At 29.1% G+C, this 15,246-nt stretch overlaps 1 protein-coding gene across 1 annotated transcript; it reads left to right on the forward strand.

Annotated features, from left to right (window-relative positions):
• Positions 1–7,034: 7,034 nt before the first annotated feature.
• LOC101492746 (uncharacterized) lies at positions 7,035–8,334 on the forward strand. Its single transcript, XM_004514878.3, has 2 exons — positions 7,035–7,428; positions 8,168–8,334. Exons 1-2 carry the CDS (start codon positions 7,119–7,121, stop codon positions 8,179–8,181), a joined length of 324 nt encoding a protein of 107 aa, XP_004514935.1. The 5' UTR covers positions 7,035–7,118; the 3' UTR covers positions 8,182–8,334.
• The last annotated feature ends 6,912 nt before the right edge of the window (positions 8,335–15,246 follow it).

Consider the following 15,246-nt stretch of genomic DNA (forward strand, 5'->3'; position numbering starts at 1 on the left):
AAAGTGTTATTATTTTTATTTGACTAATTTTTTATGAGTGATGATTGCGTATTCCTGATTAATTGATCTTATGTGATTATTATATAATATATATTATATATTGCATGAGATTGAATAATATTATGTGTAACCTTGTGACATTATTACGATGGTAAACTTGTGTATGAATATTTCACCCTTGCAATAGTTAGATGCATGATAACATTTATATGAGTTAACAATGGACCTCAAGTTGGATTTTACTAGGAGAGAAGTCGCGTTATAGAAGACATTATTGTGAAGACCAATCTTGTTTATTAGGAGCCTAGTTTTTGTGGTAGAGTTATAAGAGGAGAATCTCCAATTAATAATGATGTGATGGGAGTACTCTCCAAATAAAATTAGTGTTTTTGATGATTTGTGGATTATAAATTTTTTTTATAGGATGTACCACTTTATTTATTCCAAGTAAAATTGTAATTTTAAGATATTTAAATGTATTGAAAATTTTCAATTTGTAAGCCTTTGATTAAAACTATTTAATCGTTGTCTGAAATAAGTTGTGCATATTATTTGTATTAATATTTGAATTTTATCAAAAAGAATTTTGAAAACTTTCCCTTCTCCTTTCAAAGAACTAGTACTCTATTGGAGTACACTTTTCACTTGTTATTTTTATTTTACAAAAAAATAAATCCAGACTTATCATATGTGATTAGTGTAGTGAATTAGTTTATGGAAAATTTGGGTCAGGAGCATTCACGAAGTGGGATTTTAGATATTTGTATATCAGTTTAAGGAAAATTTGGAATCAGGAGCATTCACAGGTGGGTTTTCGAATGGGTCATTGAAATGCGGTTAAAATATATAAGAACAACGCAAGAAAAATAAGTTTGATAGGATACAGAAAATGTGGACAACTTGTCATTATTGTATTTACATCGGAATAATATGTGAAGATATATTGCAAATGGACAAAGCACATTGACATTCATCTATCTTTTATTAGGGACCAAATTAAATTTATGAAAATTTTGTTTGGGAAAATGAACAATAGAATATATGTGTTCAATGAGTCATTACTATGTCACCATCCTAAGTATCAAAGACAAAGTGATTGATGGTGATAGCTGTATCACCACTTATTTATTTGAAGTCAAGGTGGCCTAGAGAATGTGACTTGAAATCTGTGTTTTTTTTCTTTCTATTTCTTATAAACATAAAGGTAAACCACCTATAGTCCCTTAACTTAACGATTTAGTCTTTTATCTTTTTTTTTTTTTTTTCCCGTTTTGGTCATTTATGTTTTTAAATAATTTCAGGGTTACCCTTTAAGTGAGGTTGTATTAAAAAAACGTTAAAAAATCCCTTCTCCGTTTTCTCTTCATTTAGGTTTTCTCTCTCATTTCTTTTTATGTTGTTTGGTTTCTGTTGTCATCTCCCTTCTCCAAATTCTCAAATTCATAAACCCTAACTTTCCCATCTCCCTTCTCCAAATTCCCAAATTCATGAATCCTAACTTTCCCAAATTCACGATTCATTTGCAATTTCAATTCTCGAGTTCATGGTTGCCTCTTTCACAAATGGGTCAAACTCAACCTCCTACAAACTGAGACAATTTGGGAACATAATGGAACTTACTTGCTACTGAGAATGCTAACGACTTCATCTTCGCTTTCTCTGAAGGAAATTGCGAACTGGACAAATGGAGAGAAATTGCAAATGAATCCTGAATTTAGGAGGGTGAAGACATATGGAAAAGTTAGGGTTCATGAATTTGGGAATTTGGAGAAGGGAGATGACAACAGAAACCAAACAACATAAAGAGAAATGGGAGAGAAAACCTAAATGAAGAGAAAACGGAGGAGGGATTTTTTAACGTTTTCTTAACAGAAAGGACTAAATCGGGAAGAAAAAAAAAAGATAAAGGACTAAATCGTTAACTGAAATTAAGTTAAGAGACTATAGGTGGTATTTAGCCTAAAAAAAATTTGAATTAGAATCATTTTTTCTAGTAAACATAATACGGGTCAAATCAATTTGAATTAGAAAATAAGATATGTGTGTTGGGACATATTGTTTTTCTTAAATTCAAATTACAACTAAGGATAAACAAATTACCTTATTATTTTTGCGATATTGTGTTGTTGTATAGATAATTACAGTAAAGTACAATGACACTAATTCGAATTACATGGATAAATTGTCAACAAATACATTTTTTTTAAATTTAATTTTTAAATCTGAGTGTTACGGACGCATTATATATGAGGGGAATTTTCAAAATATATTTGAAATTCTCTAATAGCTATATTAATGTAGCAAATTTAAATAATTTAATGTACCACTTGGTCGAGTGGTTGCAATGCTTGAGTTTAATTCAAATCAATGCATCTTTTAAGTTACCAAATGTTACAATTTTTTTCAAGAGTTGTTTTCTTTCACCAATTGGTATGAGTTTCTATATAAATATAGACATTTTAGAGGCAGAAAAAAAGAACATGAATTTTCATGATACATGAATCAAATTTCTGTCAAAAATATTTATGAGTCTTTTCTACCTTTCTCTAGTGCACGAGAGTAAATGAATGAACTTTATTTTGTAAACTATCATTGATCGATAAGCTTGATGTGAATGTGCAATTTATTTATAGGATTCTAAAGTATCTTGAAGGGAATTTGTCGGTTAACCCATTTGCAGCTAATATATATAGATTGGTGGGGGCAAATTGAACCTAAAACTTAGTGTGATACACATGCTTTGTGATTTATTTGTACAACATTTATTATCATCAATTTCATCTTCTTCTTGTTCAAGATTTGCAGCATACCCACAACAAAAGATCCAACAATCTTTAGGTTCGATTTTCGATTTTCAAATTTATTTATGACTGCAACTTTTAAAGGAGATGGATTTTCTTGATCATGGTGAAAGATACACATTTAATTTATATGAATATATATGATATGTTTGAAGTTCTAAATTCATATGTGGTTCTCCAAAGTAATTAGATTTGTTTATGTTAAATTTAACATGTGGTTAGATTGATATGTATGATTTAGCATATATTCAAGTATGTGAATTTAATATGGTTTATCCATGAATTTTAAAAATTAATTAAAGTATTGGAAATAATCACATGAAAATTCATGGTTGGACACCAGAAGTTTGAAATGCATATATAATAAATAAATTTATATATTACATTCACGTTTGAAATGCATATATAATAAATTTTCCTTTTCGGATGCATATATAATAATATGAAGATTGGATGTGTTAAATTAATAATATGAAATTAGAGATAATATGTTTTGATAAAAAATTTGTTTATCTATGGTTGATGTTTTTAGACTAAGAACAAGAATTTATGACTGACCGGTGGAAGAAAGTTTATTTATAATTTTGATCTTTTAAATCTTGACAAGTATGAATATGTATGGTTTAATATGCATATTTAATACATTAATTTATTTAAAGTAGTGTAAATAAATTGTCATAAGTATCAAGTGTATATTTCAATGATAGCAACGCTTCATGTGAGAATTTATTAAATATAAAATTGATTAACTCATATTATATGTGTGTGATAGTATAAAAGTATCTGACAGTTTCTTGCTTATTTTGATATTAAAAATGATTTGGATATATATTTTAAAATTATTGTAAGTTGACAAATGTTTATGGAGGGAACTAATAGAAAATTTTAATGATTTTATTCATTGTTTAATTTCTATTGTGATACTTATTTAAATAAGAAACTTGATTTAACAAATAGAATTCATGATGCATGTAATATAACTATCAAGAAATGGTTTATTTAATAGAAATGAAATGAATTCTTATTTGTTAAGGAGTACATGACTTACATGTTTGGACTCATCTTATGATATTTAATTATGAAAAAAATTTATGATCATGTTTTGTTAGCTTGTGGCAATGTATATTTAATATATTCAATGTATTATATCTTGGACTTGGATATATTGAAAAGAAAATTAGAATTTTAAATTGAGATGTTTATTAAATATAGTAAAAGACAGAATGACATAAAAGTTTGTGTATATGATAGTTGAGATGCTTATTAATTGTATGTAATACAATGTGAAGAGATTAAATGGCAAAAGGGTCATGGTTTGGCGCTAGTTTGTCAACACTGTCAATAATATAAAAGGTACTCGGATGCTTGATGTAGGTCGTGACTTATATCAGACCTGATATAGCGTATGTTGTTGGAAGGTTAAGTCGGTATGCAAGCAATCCAAATAAAGAACATTGACACGCTATTAATAAAGTATTAAAATATTTAAAAGGAACAATTAACTATATTTTAATCTATAGTGGATATCTTTCAGTTTTGGAAGGATATACAGCTGTCAGTTGGGTAAATCATGTTGAGGATCATGCCTCCACAAGTGGATGAATCTTCAAACTTGGTGGATGTGCAGTATCTTGGGGTTCAAAAAAAAAAAACTTGCATTGTCGACATCACCATGGCTGCATAATTTATTGTTCTAGCTACAGGTAGTAAAGAGGTTGAATGATTAAGAAATTTGTTGTATGAGTTACCAATTTGGCCAAAGTGAATGGCATCAGTATCCATATATTGTGATAGTTAATAGACACTATCAAAAACATATAGCCAAGTATATAATATAATATAATATCAATACATAATGGTTTAAGACATAGCTATGTAAATGATTTAATGGAGTGATATCCATAGTGTTTGTAAGAACTAAAAAGAATCTTGCAGATCCTTTGACGAAAGGTCTGACAAATGACATGATGTTGAAGACATCATTAGGGATGTGATACAAGCTCATATCTAAATAATTACCAATGGTGGAAACGATCAATTCACACTTGAGTTGCATCAAGTCTTGAGTTCAATGATGAAAGTACACTATTAGAGTGATTGAAGTACTTGACAATAAATACATCCCAAAAGGTAAAAATACTTGGACCATAAAATAAAATTGGTAGGATGAGGTCTTCTCTTAATGGACATATAGTATATATTTGTTGGAATGTATAATTATGGGTACATTTCTGGTATAGTCCACCTATATGAGAATGAAGTGGGCTGCTTCATAGAGTTCAAGAGTTTGACTCTTAATTTCTCGCGAAAAAGATATGAGACACGGGGCCTTATCAAATGTGTCATTTTTATAATTTGATCAATGGTACCGAGATTTCATGTGTGAGTTATGCACACTTGTTCTAATGAATGGTTGGTTCAAAGCTTGTATATGAATCTATTCAGGGATGAATGAAAACATAAAATACTAAGTAATTGTTCAAATCGTAAGATACCTTTATCTAAAACCATGAGATTTCTATAATAACAGATTTAGATATATTTTGAAAATGGTGGGTTTATGAGGCAGATTTCCAAAATATATTTGGAATTCTCTAATAGCTAGACTAATGTAGCAAAATTAAATAACTTAATGTACCAGGTCAAGTTGTTGCAATGCTTGAGTTTAATTCAAACCAATTTATATTTTAATTTACCAAATGTTATAATATTTTTCAAGAGTTGTTTTCTTTCATCAATTGGTATAAGCTTCTCTATAAATAGAGACACAATTTAGAAGCAAAAAAGAAGAACATGAATTTTCATATTACATGAATCAAATTTTTATCAAAAATATTTCTGAGTCATTTCTCCTTTCTCTAGTGCACTAGAGTAAATGAACAAAATTTATTCTGTAAACTATCATTGATCGATAAACTTGATGTGAATGTGCAATTCACTTTAAGGATTCATTCGTCGGGTAACCCGTTTGCATCCAATATATAGATTGGTTGGGGCGAATCGAACCTAAAGTTTAGTGTGATACACACGTCACTTTTTAATTTATTTGTGCAACCGTCACTATCATTAATTTCATTTTCTTCAAGATTTGCATCATACACCCAACAAAAGATCCAACATTATATATACTTAAAATACGATATTGTTAAAGGAAGAAAACATAGTTCTAATAATAATAATTATAAATCTGAATAAAAAAAGACTGAAGATAAATAATACCTCTCGAGAAATATGAGAAATTGTTTCCAGAGAAAATTAAGTTTTTGCAAAACAAGTTTAAGTTATTTATATTGCAAAGAAAAAAACATACTAAATTTTTTCAAATTCATATTTAATATGAATTAGCGTGAAGCTTTTGATATGATGCAAATAAATACCTAGCTGTTAATTTTACGCGATATTTCAGTGAGTGATTATATTTCCTGTAATTATTTTAATTTTAATTTTGGTTTTATTCAAAAGAATCTAGAACAAGACAAGAACTATATTAATTAGATTTTTTATTTAACTTTATTAAAAATATATTTATTTATTTATATTTTTAATTCAATTGTCTTATATTCAATATTAACCAAATAAATAAGATTTAAATATATGGTTGGTTTCTCGAATATGAGCACTTTTAATTTTATTCATATAAATTTTTTATTTGATTTATATTTTGTAAAAATATATATTTTGCTTTTTGTTTTTATTCTTTTATCTCTAGTATGTAAAAAATTTATTTTGAATTTTGTTTTTGTTCTTTTATCTCTACTAAATAAAAACCAAATTTAAATAGACTAAAACAAACAAACAATAACATATTTACAACGATAAAAATAAAACTTACAAAGAATATATTAAAACAGTAAAGTTTAATTATATTCAAGCCAATAAATAATATGAAATTTTTATAATACAAAATACTTAAATTTAAAATTTAAAATAAATACAAAAACATTTTATATATGTAATCCAACAAGACACCGGCCGTGGTTAATCATATCTATCTAATATGTATTAAAATTATACGAAAAAGAAAATTCACAAATTAATACTAAGAGAAATCATGTCATTCGAATCTTCTAACTGTCGTCACACAACACCAATTGCATTGATAGTGTTATCTCTTGAAGACGATATTAACATATAGTAAGCATGATCAGAATAACCCTTTTGGTTAAAACATAGTATGCATGCCTTATAACATGAGCATATGCATCTATTATAAATTACAAAAATAGCCGTAGCAACTCTAAGTAGTATAGTAAATAAAAGTGTTTACTTAATTAATTAGAAATATTGGAAAACATAAATTAAACACTTGAAATTAAGATGAAGTTTTTTATTAGCTATAGGACTGTGTCCTTGTTGTGGTTTTTCTTAATCATGGTAGCATTGGTGACACAAGTTCAAAGCACGCCTTGCACAAGCACTTTTTTCTCAGCACTTGTGCAGCTTATTCCATGTAGGGCAGCAGTTGCACCGTTTAGCCCAATTCCACCAAATGATGCATGTTGCAATGCCCTTAAGGGTTTGGGCCAACCATGTCTGTGTGTTCTTGTTAATGGGCCTCCAATTTCTGGTGTTGATCGTAGTATGGCCTCACAACTACCAGACAAGTGCACCACAAACTTTGAACCTTGTATGTGCCTTTTCCCTTTCTTTTTTTTTTTTTTGAATGGTTCTTTTAGATTTTAACACTAAATTGTGATATGTGAATAAATTTTATTTTGAGGTGAACCACTATTTTTAAAAAAATATTATTGATATGAATCATATTTGAGGACTTAATTGATTAGGTGTGTAAATAATTCAAAAAGCTTTTATTCATATTTGCATCGTTATATTTACTGTGCTGATGTTATATCTATTGTGGTGAGCATTAAAAACGAATAGACTTCGAAAAAGAAAATTAGTAGTTAGTAGTAGTTAGAAAGAAATTGATGTTCATTTTGTTTTTGAAATAGTAGTGTTGTTAAGTTAATTTTTAAAATTAATAGATTGACATAAATATTTTTGAAACTATGTATTGTAAATCGTTTTTGCCATGTTACATTTTGATATCATTATGAGTTTTAACCAATAGTTACGAGGATTAATTTGGAATTTTAAGGAATCAATTTAGTTGTAGTTAAAAATTCAACTTTACGGACTAATTTCCGTGAAAAAAAACTTTAGGTACTAATTTAATATTTTTTTTTATAATATTGATCACGTGTGGCCTAAAATACATTACAATTTACAAATTGAAGAGAGTTGACAAAAATAAACCGCAATGTTATTGTTTGCGTGAATAAAAAACTCCTAATTTAGATATGTTACATTTGTAATTATTATTAGCATGTGAAAGTAGGATTAATCTTCTTTATATATTTATGCAGGTGAAATCATATGAAGAAGTGAACTCAGATCATCAAACTGGAATATGCCATTTGAAATAAATGTTTATTTAAGAATAATAAATGTAGTACTTTCCAAAACAACAGTTGCATGAAATTTATTATGTAATATTGTGAGTTATATTTTATTGATTATATTCGATTTTCAATAGTTAAATTTTGAAATAATGAAATGTAAGAAAATATATTTTATACTAAACACAAATTTTATTTTTTTTAACACCACCAACATAATAAAATCTTACAATATTATATTAAATTATGTAACATATTTCTATTAAAAAAATATGAGTTACTAGTAAAAAAATAAATTAAGAAAGATATTTGCATGCTTTATTGTAAAATTTAACTGTTGAAAAATAAATTATAAAAATATGAGTTTCCACTATACTTAAATAGGACAAGTCATATATGTAACTACTTATCGATTAGATATTAGATAATGTAAAATTAAATGCAAACATAATTCAATTAATTTTTGAAGATTTTCAAGACGTCATAATTTTCTTTTACTCAATTAAAAATTAAAAAGCGACATTATGATATCTTAATTATAATATCTTACATAAAATCATTTTATATTATCACAATCAAAGCATACAAACTAAACTTTAAATATAAGATTAGATATGTATTTTGTATTTGAAAAAATATATAATTACTTTTAGTCACTATTTTGAGATACTAAAATATCAACTTTTTTGTAAAAAAAAATTAAAATAAGACAAATAAATTAATAAAAAAAATAGAATTTAAACTTAAAAGATCGTAACTTTGTAAAAACTAAAAACATATTTAATTTTTTAATATAAAACAACAATTATAAGTAACGAAATTAGCATAATATTTTTATTGAAAAATGAAAATACTTAAAGGAAATTTCCACTATAATTTTAAAAAATGTAAATAGCAAGATCAAACTATAAATTTGTTAAATACACTTTATACTCAAGTATAACTCACTTGTAACTAAGAGAGTTAATATTATCGGATGGTTAAACTCAAGTGAATAATAAACTTGAATTGTGATTAGAAATACTTAAATTCAATTTCTGAAATAGTAGAATTTTTGTAGATATAAATTAACAAGTTATAACTAAATATTTATCAAATTAATCCATAGATTTAACTTACTAATTTACACTACTAAAGAATTAGTTGGTATAAATTAACAAACAATGTCTTTATAATATTGATTTCAAATTTTAAATGTCTATATTTTTTACATTTGATTTTATATAAGAATAGTTTTTTTTTTTTTCCAAAGAGTGGAGAAACATGAATATCTCATATTCAAACTCACATACCAATATATCAAATATATTTACAACTACCATATAAGTTGTATTTATAGGCACATAAGTTGTTATATCATGCTTTATGTGAGATTGTAATGTCAAATTCCTATCCTTGAACAATTATAAGGTAGTTGTAAATATATTTGATATATTGATATATTGAACAATTATAAGAGTGAACAATTATTATTAATAATTGTGGTTATTTTACAATAATCTTAAGTAAAATTTTAGCTTCCTCCTTTGAGATTGTAATGTCAAATTCTTATCCTTGAACTAATACTTCTTGAAAAATGTTACTCTATCTATTTCAAAATATAAGCAAAAGTTGGTCAAATAAAATTAACATATGTAATTCAAAATTTGGTCCTAATAATTTTGTTTTAATATGTAAGTTTACTTATACTTTGGGATGAAGTAGTACTTTTTTAAAATTACCTTTTTGATTAAACATGATTTGATGCATGTGTTATTTTTTTTCTTTATATTATAACACTAAATATCAATTAAACAAAAAGTTATTCATTCAAATGAACCAAATTAATAATTTAATATATATAAAAGATTAAATTTTAAAAGTTTTTGCTAAATGATTCTTATTTTATTAAGTTAACATATTTAAATATAATTTTATTAAAAATATAAAGTTAAAAAATAATTGTCAAAGTTTTTACTATTTTTGTCAAAAAGTACATTTAAATGTTGGAATTGGTCTTAATATGAATTAATTAGACAACAGCAAAAATTCGATAGTGAATTTTACGTTATAAAAAACTAAAACCTATTAAAGCAAAAAAGATAAAATATAAAGAGCTAAAAGAGTATTCACAAAGTTTTTACTATTTTTTTCAAAAAGTACATTTAAATGTTGGAATTGGTCTTAATATGAATTAATTAGACAACAACAAAAATTCGATAGTGAATTTTACGTTATAAAAAACTAAAATCTATTAAAGCAAAAAAGATAAAATATAAAGAGCTAAAAGAGTATTCACAAAATTTTATTATGGACTTATTGCTTCTGGTCTAATGGGGTGGGGGGCATTTAAAATTATGGACTAATGGATAACTCAAACTGCATCATATAAATCAAATGTACCCAATTTGTTATATATATAATTAATTATAGGATCTCGCAATTACTTTGTAAAAACATCTGCCAACTGATCATTAAAATTGATAAAGCTAGTGATGATTTCGCGATTCAATCTTTTCTCTAACAAAATGGCAATCTATCTTAATATACTTGGTCCTCTCATGAAAAGCATGATTTGAGGCAATTTTCAATGCAACTTGATTATCACATATTAGTGTCATTGGGCTAACCTCTTCGAATTGAAGTTCTTTTAGTAATTGTTTCAACTAGATGAGTTCACATGTTACTAGTGTCATGGTCGTGTATTCTGCCTCAGTGTTGGATCTTGCAACAACATTTTGTTTCTTGATCTTCCAAGATATAAAATTTCCTCCGACAAGTACACATTATCGATGGGTGAGTCTGCCCAATCAGCATATAAGAAACCAACTACATGAGTATGTCATCTATCTTCATAAATAAGACTTTTTTCAGGTGCACTTTTGATGTATGTAAGAATTTGGATTACAGAATCCATATGTCACTGGCAAGGGGAATTTAAGAACTGGCTTACCACACTAACAACAAAGGAAGTGTCAAGACGGGTGACTGTGTTATAGTTTAATTTTCCAACCAATCTCCAATATCTTCCTAAATCTGATAGAGGATCCCCCTAATTAGGTAGGAGTTTGACATTTGGATCCTTATGAGTATCAACTGGCTTGGCATTTAATAGACATGTTTCGTTAAGAATATCCATAGCATATTTTATTTGTGAAATTACAAGGCCATCCTTGGATTGGGCTACCTCAATGCCCAAAAAATAACGGAGTTTACCGAGGTCTTTAATTTGAAACTGATTTGAAAGAATTTTTTCAATTGGAGCATTCCTTGCTGATCACTTCCAGTTATGACAGTGTCATCCACATAAACAATAAGATAGATGCACCATTGGGCTAGGTGACGATAAAATACAAAGTGATCGGCTTCACTACGAATCATACCAGATTGTTGTACTATCGAGTTGAATCTGTCAAACCAAGCTCTAGGAGACTGTTTAAGACCATAAAGGAACTTGTTTAGCCGACAAACTATGGTGGAAAACTCCCTCGAGCAAAAAATCCTGGTGGTTGCTCCATATAAACTTCAAGATTACCGTGCAGAAAAACATTTTTAATGTCAAGTTTATGGAGAGACCAATGTCGAATTGCTGCAATGGAGAAAAAAAAGTATGACAAATGCCATTTTGGAAACAGGTGAGAAGGTATCGAAGTAATCCAATCCCAAAATATGAGTATATTCCTTGGATACCAAGTGCGCCTTAAATCGATCAATCTTACCATCAACACCAACCTTCACCATATAGAGCCAATGACAACCAACTAAAGACTTCCCATGAGGTAAAAGGACCATTTCCCAAGTACCACTTCTTTATAGAGCATACATCTCATCAAGCATTGCTTGCTTCCACTAAGGGTGGGATAATGCTTCACCTGAAGATTTAGAAATAGAAACAAAAGACAAAGAAGACTAGAAAGTGTAAAGCAAGAGAGAAAGACAATGATAACACAAATCAATATAATGAGGAGATGGATTACATGTTGTGCAAATATCCTTACAAAGAGCAATGGGAAGGTCAAGCTCATGTGGTAGGGTTGGATTTGGTGGTGGCGTCAAATGAGAGTCTATAATGGGGAGCATGAATAGGAACAATAGAGGGTGGGCGACGACGATGATATGTTTGTAGTGGTCAGGCAGGTTAAGGGGCAGGCTCGACAAGTTCGAAAGGAATAAGAGTGGACGAAATAGGGATAACTATCTGAGGAGGTTCAGGATTAATATCCTAATGGGGCTCAATAGCTATATGGGTTGGTTCAAAATATGGTACAGACTCGAAAAAGGGAACATCGGGTAGGAGAATAACATCAATAGCCTTGTTGGGATGGATGATATCCGAGAAAGACACACTTGAGTGATTGAGCTGACAGTTTGTCCAAACCAGGAGATAAATTATGAACAAAACACGTGGACCCAAAGACACAAGGTGGTAGTGGGTGAAGAGGGGTATGGGGAAAGAGGACCGAATGAGGGATATTGCGATGAAGAACAAAAGACAACATACGATTAATAAGGTCGGTATGGGGAAAAAGGATCGAATGAGGGATATTGTCATCAAGGACATAAGACGACATAAGATTGATAAGGTTACATGTCGTTAAGACTACATCCCCCCAAAAACTGAATGGAACATTACCATAGAGAAGTAAGGTTCATGTGGCTTCAATGATATGCCGATTTTTGAGTTCGGCTACCCCATTTTGTATGGGTGTGTGAAGACATGAAGTTTGGTGTAAAATACCATTAAAGCCATAAAATTTTAAAATTGATTGGATAAATATTCCTGAGCATTATCACTTCTTAAAGTACAAATGGAAACACCAAGTTGAGATTTACTTTCTTGATAAAATTGCTCAAAAATGGAAAATAATTCAGATATATTTTTCATTAAAAATAACCACATACAACGATAGAAATCATCAATAAAAATAACAAAATACTTATACTCTAAATAGACATAATACGAGAAGGACCCCAAACGTTAGAGTGAACTAAAGAAAAGGGGGACAAAACTTTTTTATTGACTCGATCAGGAAAATGAATACGAGTGTGTTTCCCTAACTAACAAGACTCACAATGTAAAGTGGACAACTTAGACAAACTAGGCACCAGTTTTTGAAGATTGGTAAGACTTGTAAGGGGAATCTGTGGCATAGCACATTTTGGATGATGTAGAAAGGTAATAGAGGCCTTGAGAGTCACATCCGATGCCAATCGTCCGTCCCGAACTCTGGTCCTGCAGGGTAACATTATCATTAGTGAAAGTAATAATACAATCAGGGGACCGATTCAATCGACTAACTGAAAGTAAATTAAAAGGGCATTTAGGTACATAGAGAACAGATGCAACTAAAATGCAAGGGAGAATTTGGACAGTGTCAACCCCTTGAGACCAGGTTTGATAGCCATTGGCATAAGTTATAATTGATAAAAAAAAAAAAAAAAAGATGTAGAGAGAGAAGAAAAGAGACCTTTATTACCAATAACATGATCCGACGCACCAGAATCAAGAGTCCAAGGGCCGAAAGAAGATGAGTGAGAGAAGTAAACAAATGAATTACCAGTATGTGCAATTGAAGTAGTAGAACTAGAGTTTGGATGACTCTAAACCCATTATAGGAAATCTTCATAATGTGTCGGGGAGCCCTGTGGAGATGGTGTAGTTTGAATAGCGACAAAAGGATCGAGTTGAGTTGCATTTATCGAAGGAGAAAGCTTACCATGTTGAAGGTGCAAACACGATAATGGGGTTGAATTATGTTTGACAAAGTTGATAACTTTTTTATAATTGATAAATAAATAAACAACTAGTTCGGTTTTGGTGACTTAGAGTAGAAGCAATCAGATTCAAAGGTAGCAAACAATGAAAGCATAAATAATTTGACACATATATTTATCCTGGTTCACCACCAACTTGACTACATCTAGTCCTCTCATTAAGAAGGCTTTAGTCCACTAATTCAATTACCTTGAATTACAAAGCACCCGACCCTCCAAGTCATTCTTCCCAAATAGCCTGACAACCCTAGACTTTTGAAGAACTAACCACCTTGACCCTACAAGCTAAGTTTTCTCCTAACAACCTGACAACTCCAAATTGAAGAAGGGATTAAACCACTGGATTAGATACAAAAGATTGGAACTTGAGTAGTTGTTTTTAACAAAGATGATGATGATAATAATAATAATAATAATAATAATAATAATAATAATAATAATAATAATAATAATAATAATAATAATAATAATAATAATAATAATAATAATAATAATAATCAAAATCATCGTTGATCATGTTCTGCATATGATCATCAAAGACAATTGTGTCTTGAACTATATTTGAAACACTACTAGGTGACGATAGTATTAGTTTCTCCTATGGACTCCCCATGATGTACCCAAAGGATTTATCCCTTTGGAAATGGTTTTCACTAAGTGATCGTACATTACACTTATACTCTGCGGTTTTTTGAAACCACGACGTTTACAATGGCATATTATTTCGTCATTTTCTAATTCAACTTAAAACATAAAATAGATTAACCTTAAACATAATAGATTCACTATGCATAAAGGAACAAAACATGCAAAATAGTCATAAAGCAGATTCACAAAACAAATGTTGAAGGTGCAAACACGAGAAGGGGGTTGAATTTTGTTTGACAAAGTTGATAACTTTTAGCTAATTTGATGAAGGCTGGTTTACTTTTGTGAATTACTTGGAGTAGAAGCAATCGAATTCAGCGACAACAAACAATGAAAGCATAGCTTTATCCTGGTTCACCATTAACTTGGCTATATCCAGTCCCCTCATTCAGAATGCTTTAATCCACTAATTCAAATACCTTGAATTACAAAGCACCTGACCCTCCAAGTCATTCTTTCTAAACAGTCGGACAACCCCATACTTTTGAGGAACTAACCATCTTGGCCGTACAAGCCAAGTTTTCTCATAAAATCCTAACAACCCCAAATTGAAGAAGGAACTAAACTACTATCGGGTTCGATACAAAAGAGTAGAACTTGAGTAGTTGCATCTAATAAAGCTGATAATGATAATAATAACTATC

Source organism: Cicer arietinum, chromosome 5 (genome assembly GCF_000331145.2).
Source record: "Cicer arietinum cultivar CDC Frontier isolate Library 1 chromosome 5, Cicar.CDCFrontier_v2.0, whole genome shotgun sequence".
Lineage (NCBI taxonomy): Eukaryota > Viridiplantae > Streptophyta > Magnoliopsida > Fabales > Fabaceae > Cicer > Cicer arietinum.

Excerpts from the sequence above, each read along its gene's own strand:
- LOC101492746 (XM_004514878.3), top strand. The coding sequence starts at position 7,119 with ATGAAGTTTTTTATTAGCTATAGGACTGTGTCCTTGTTGTGGTTTTTC.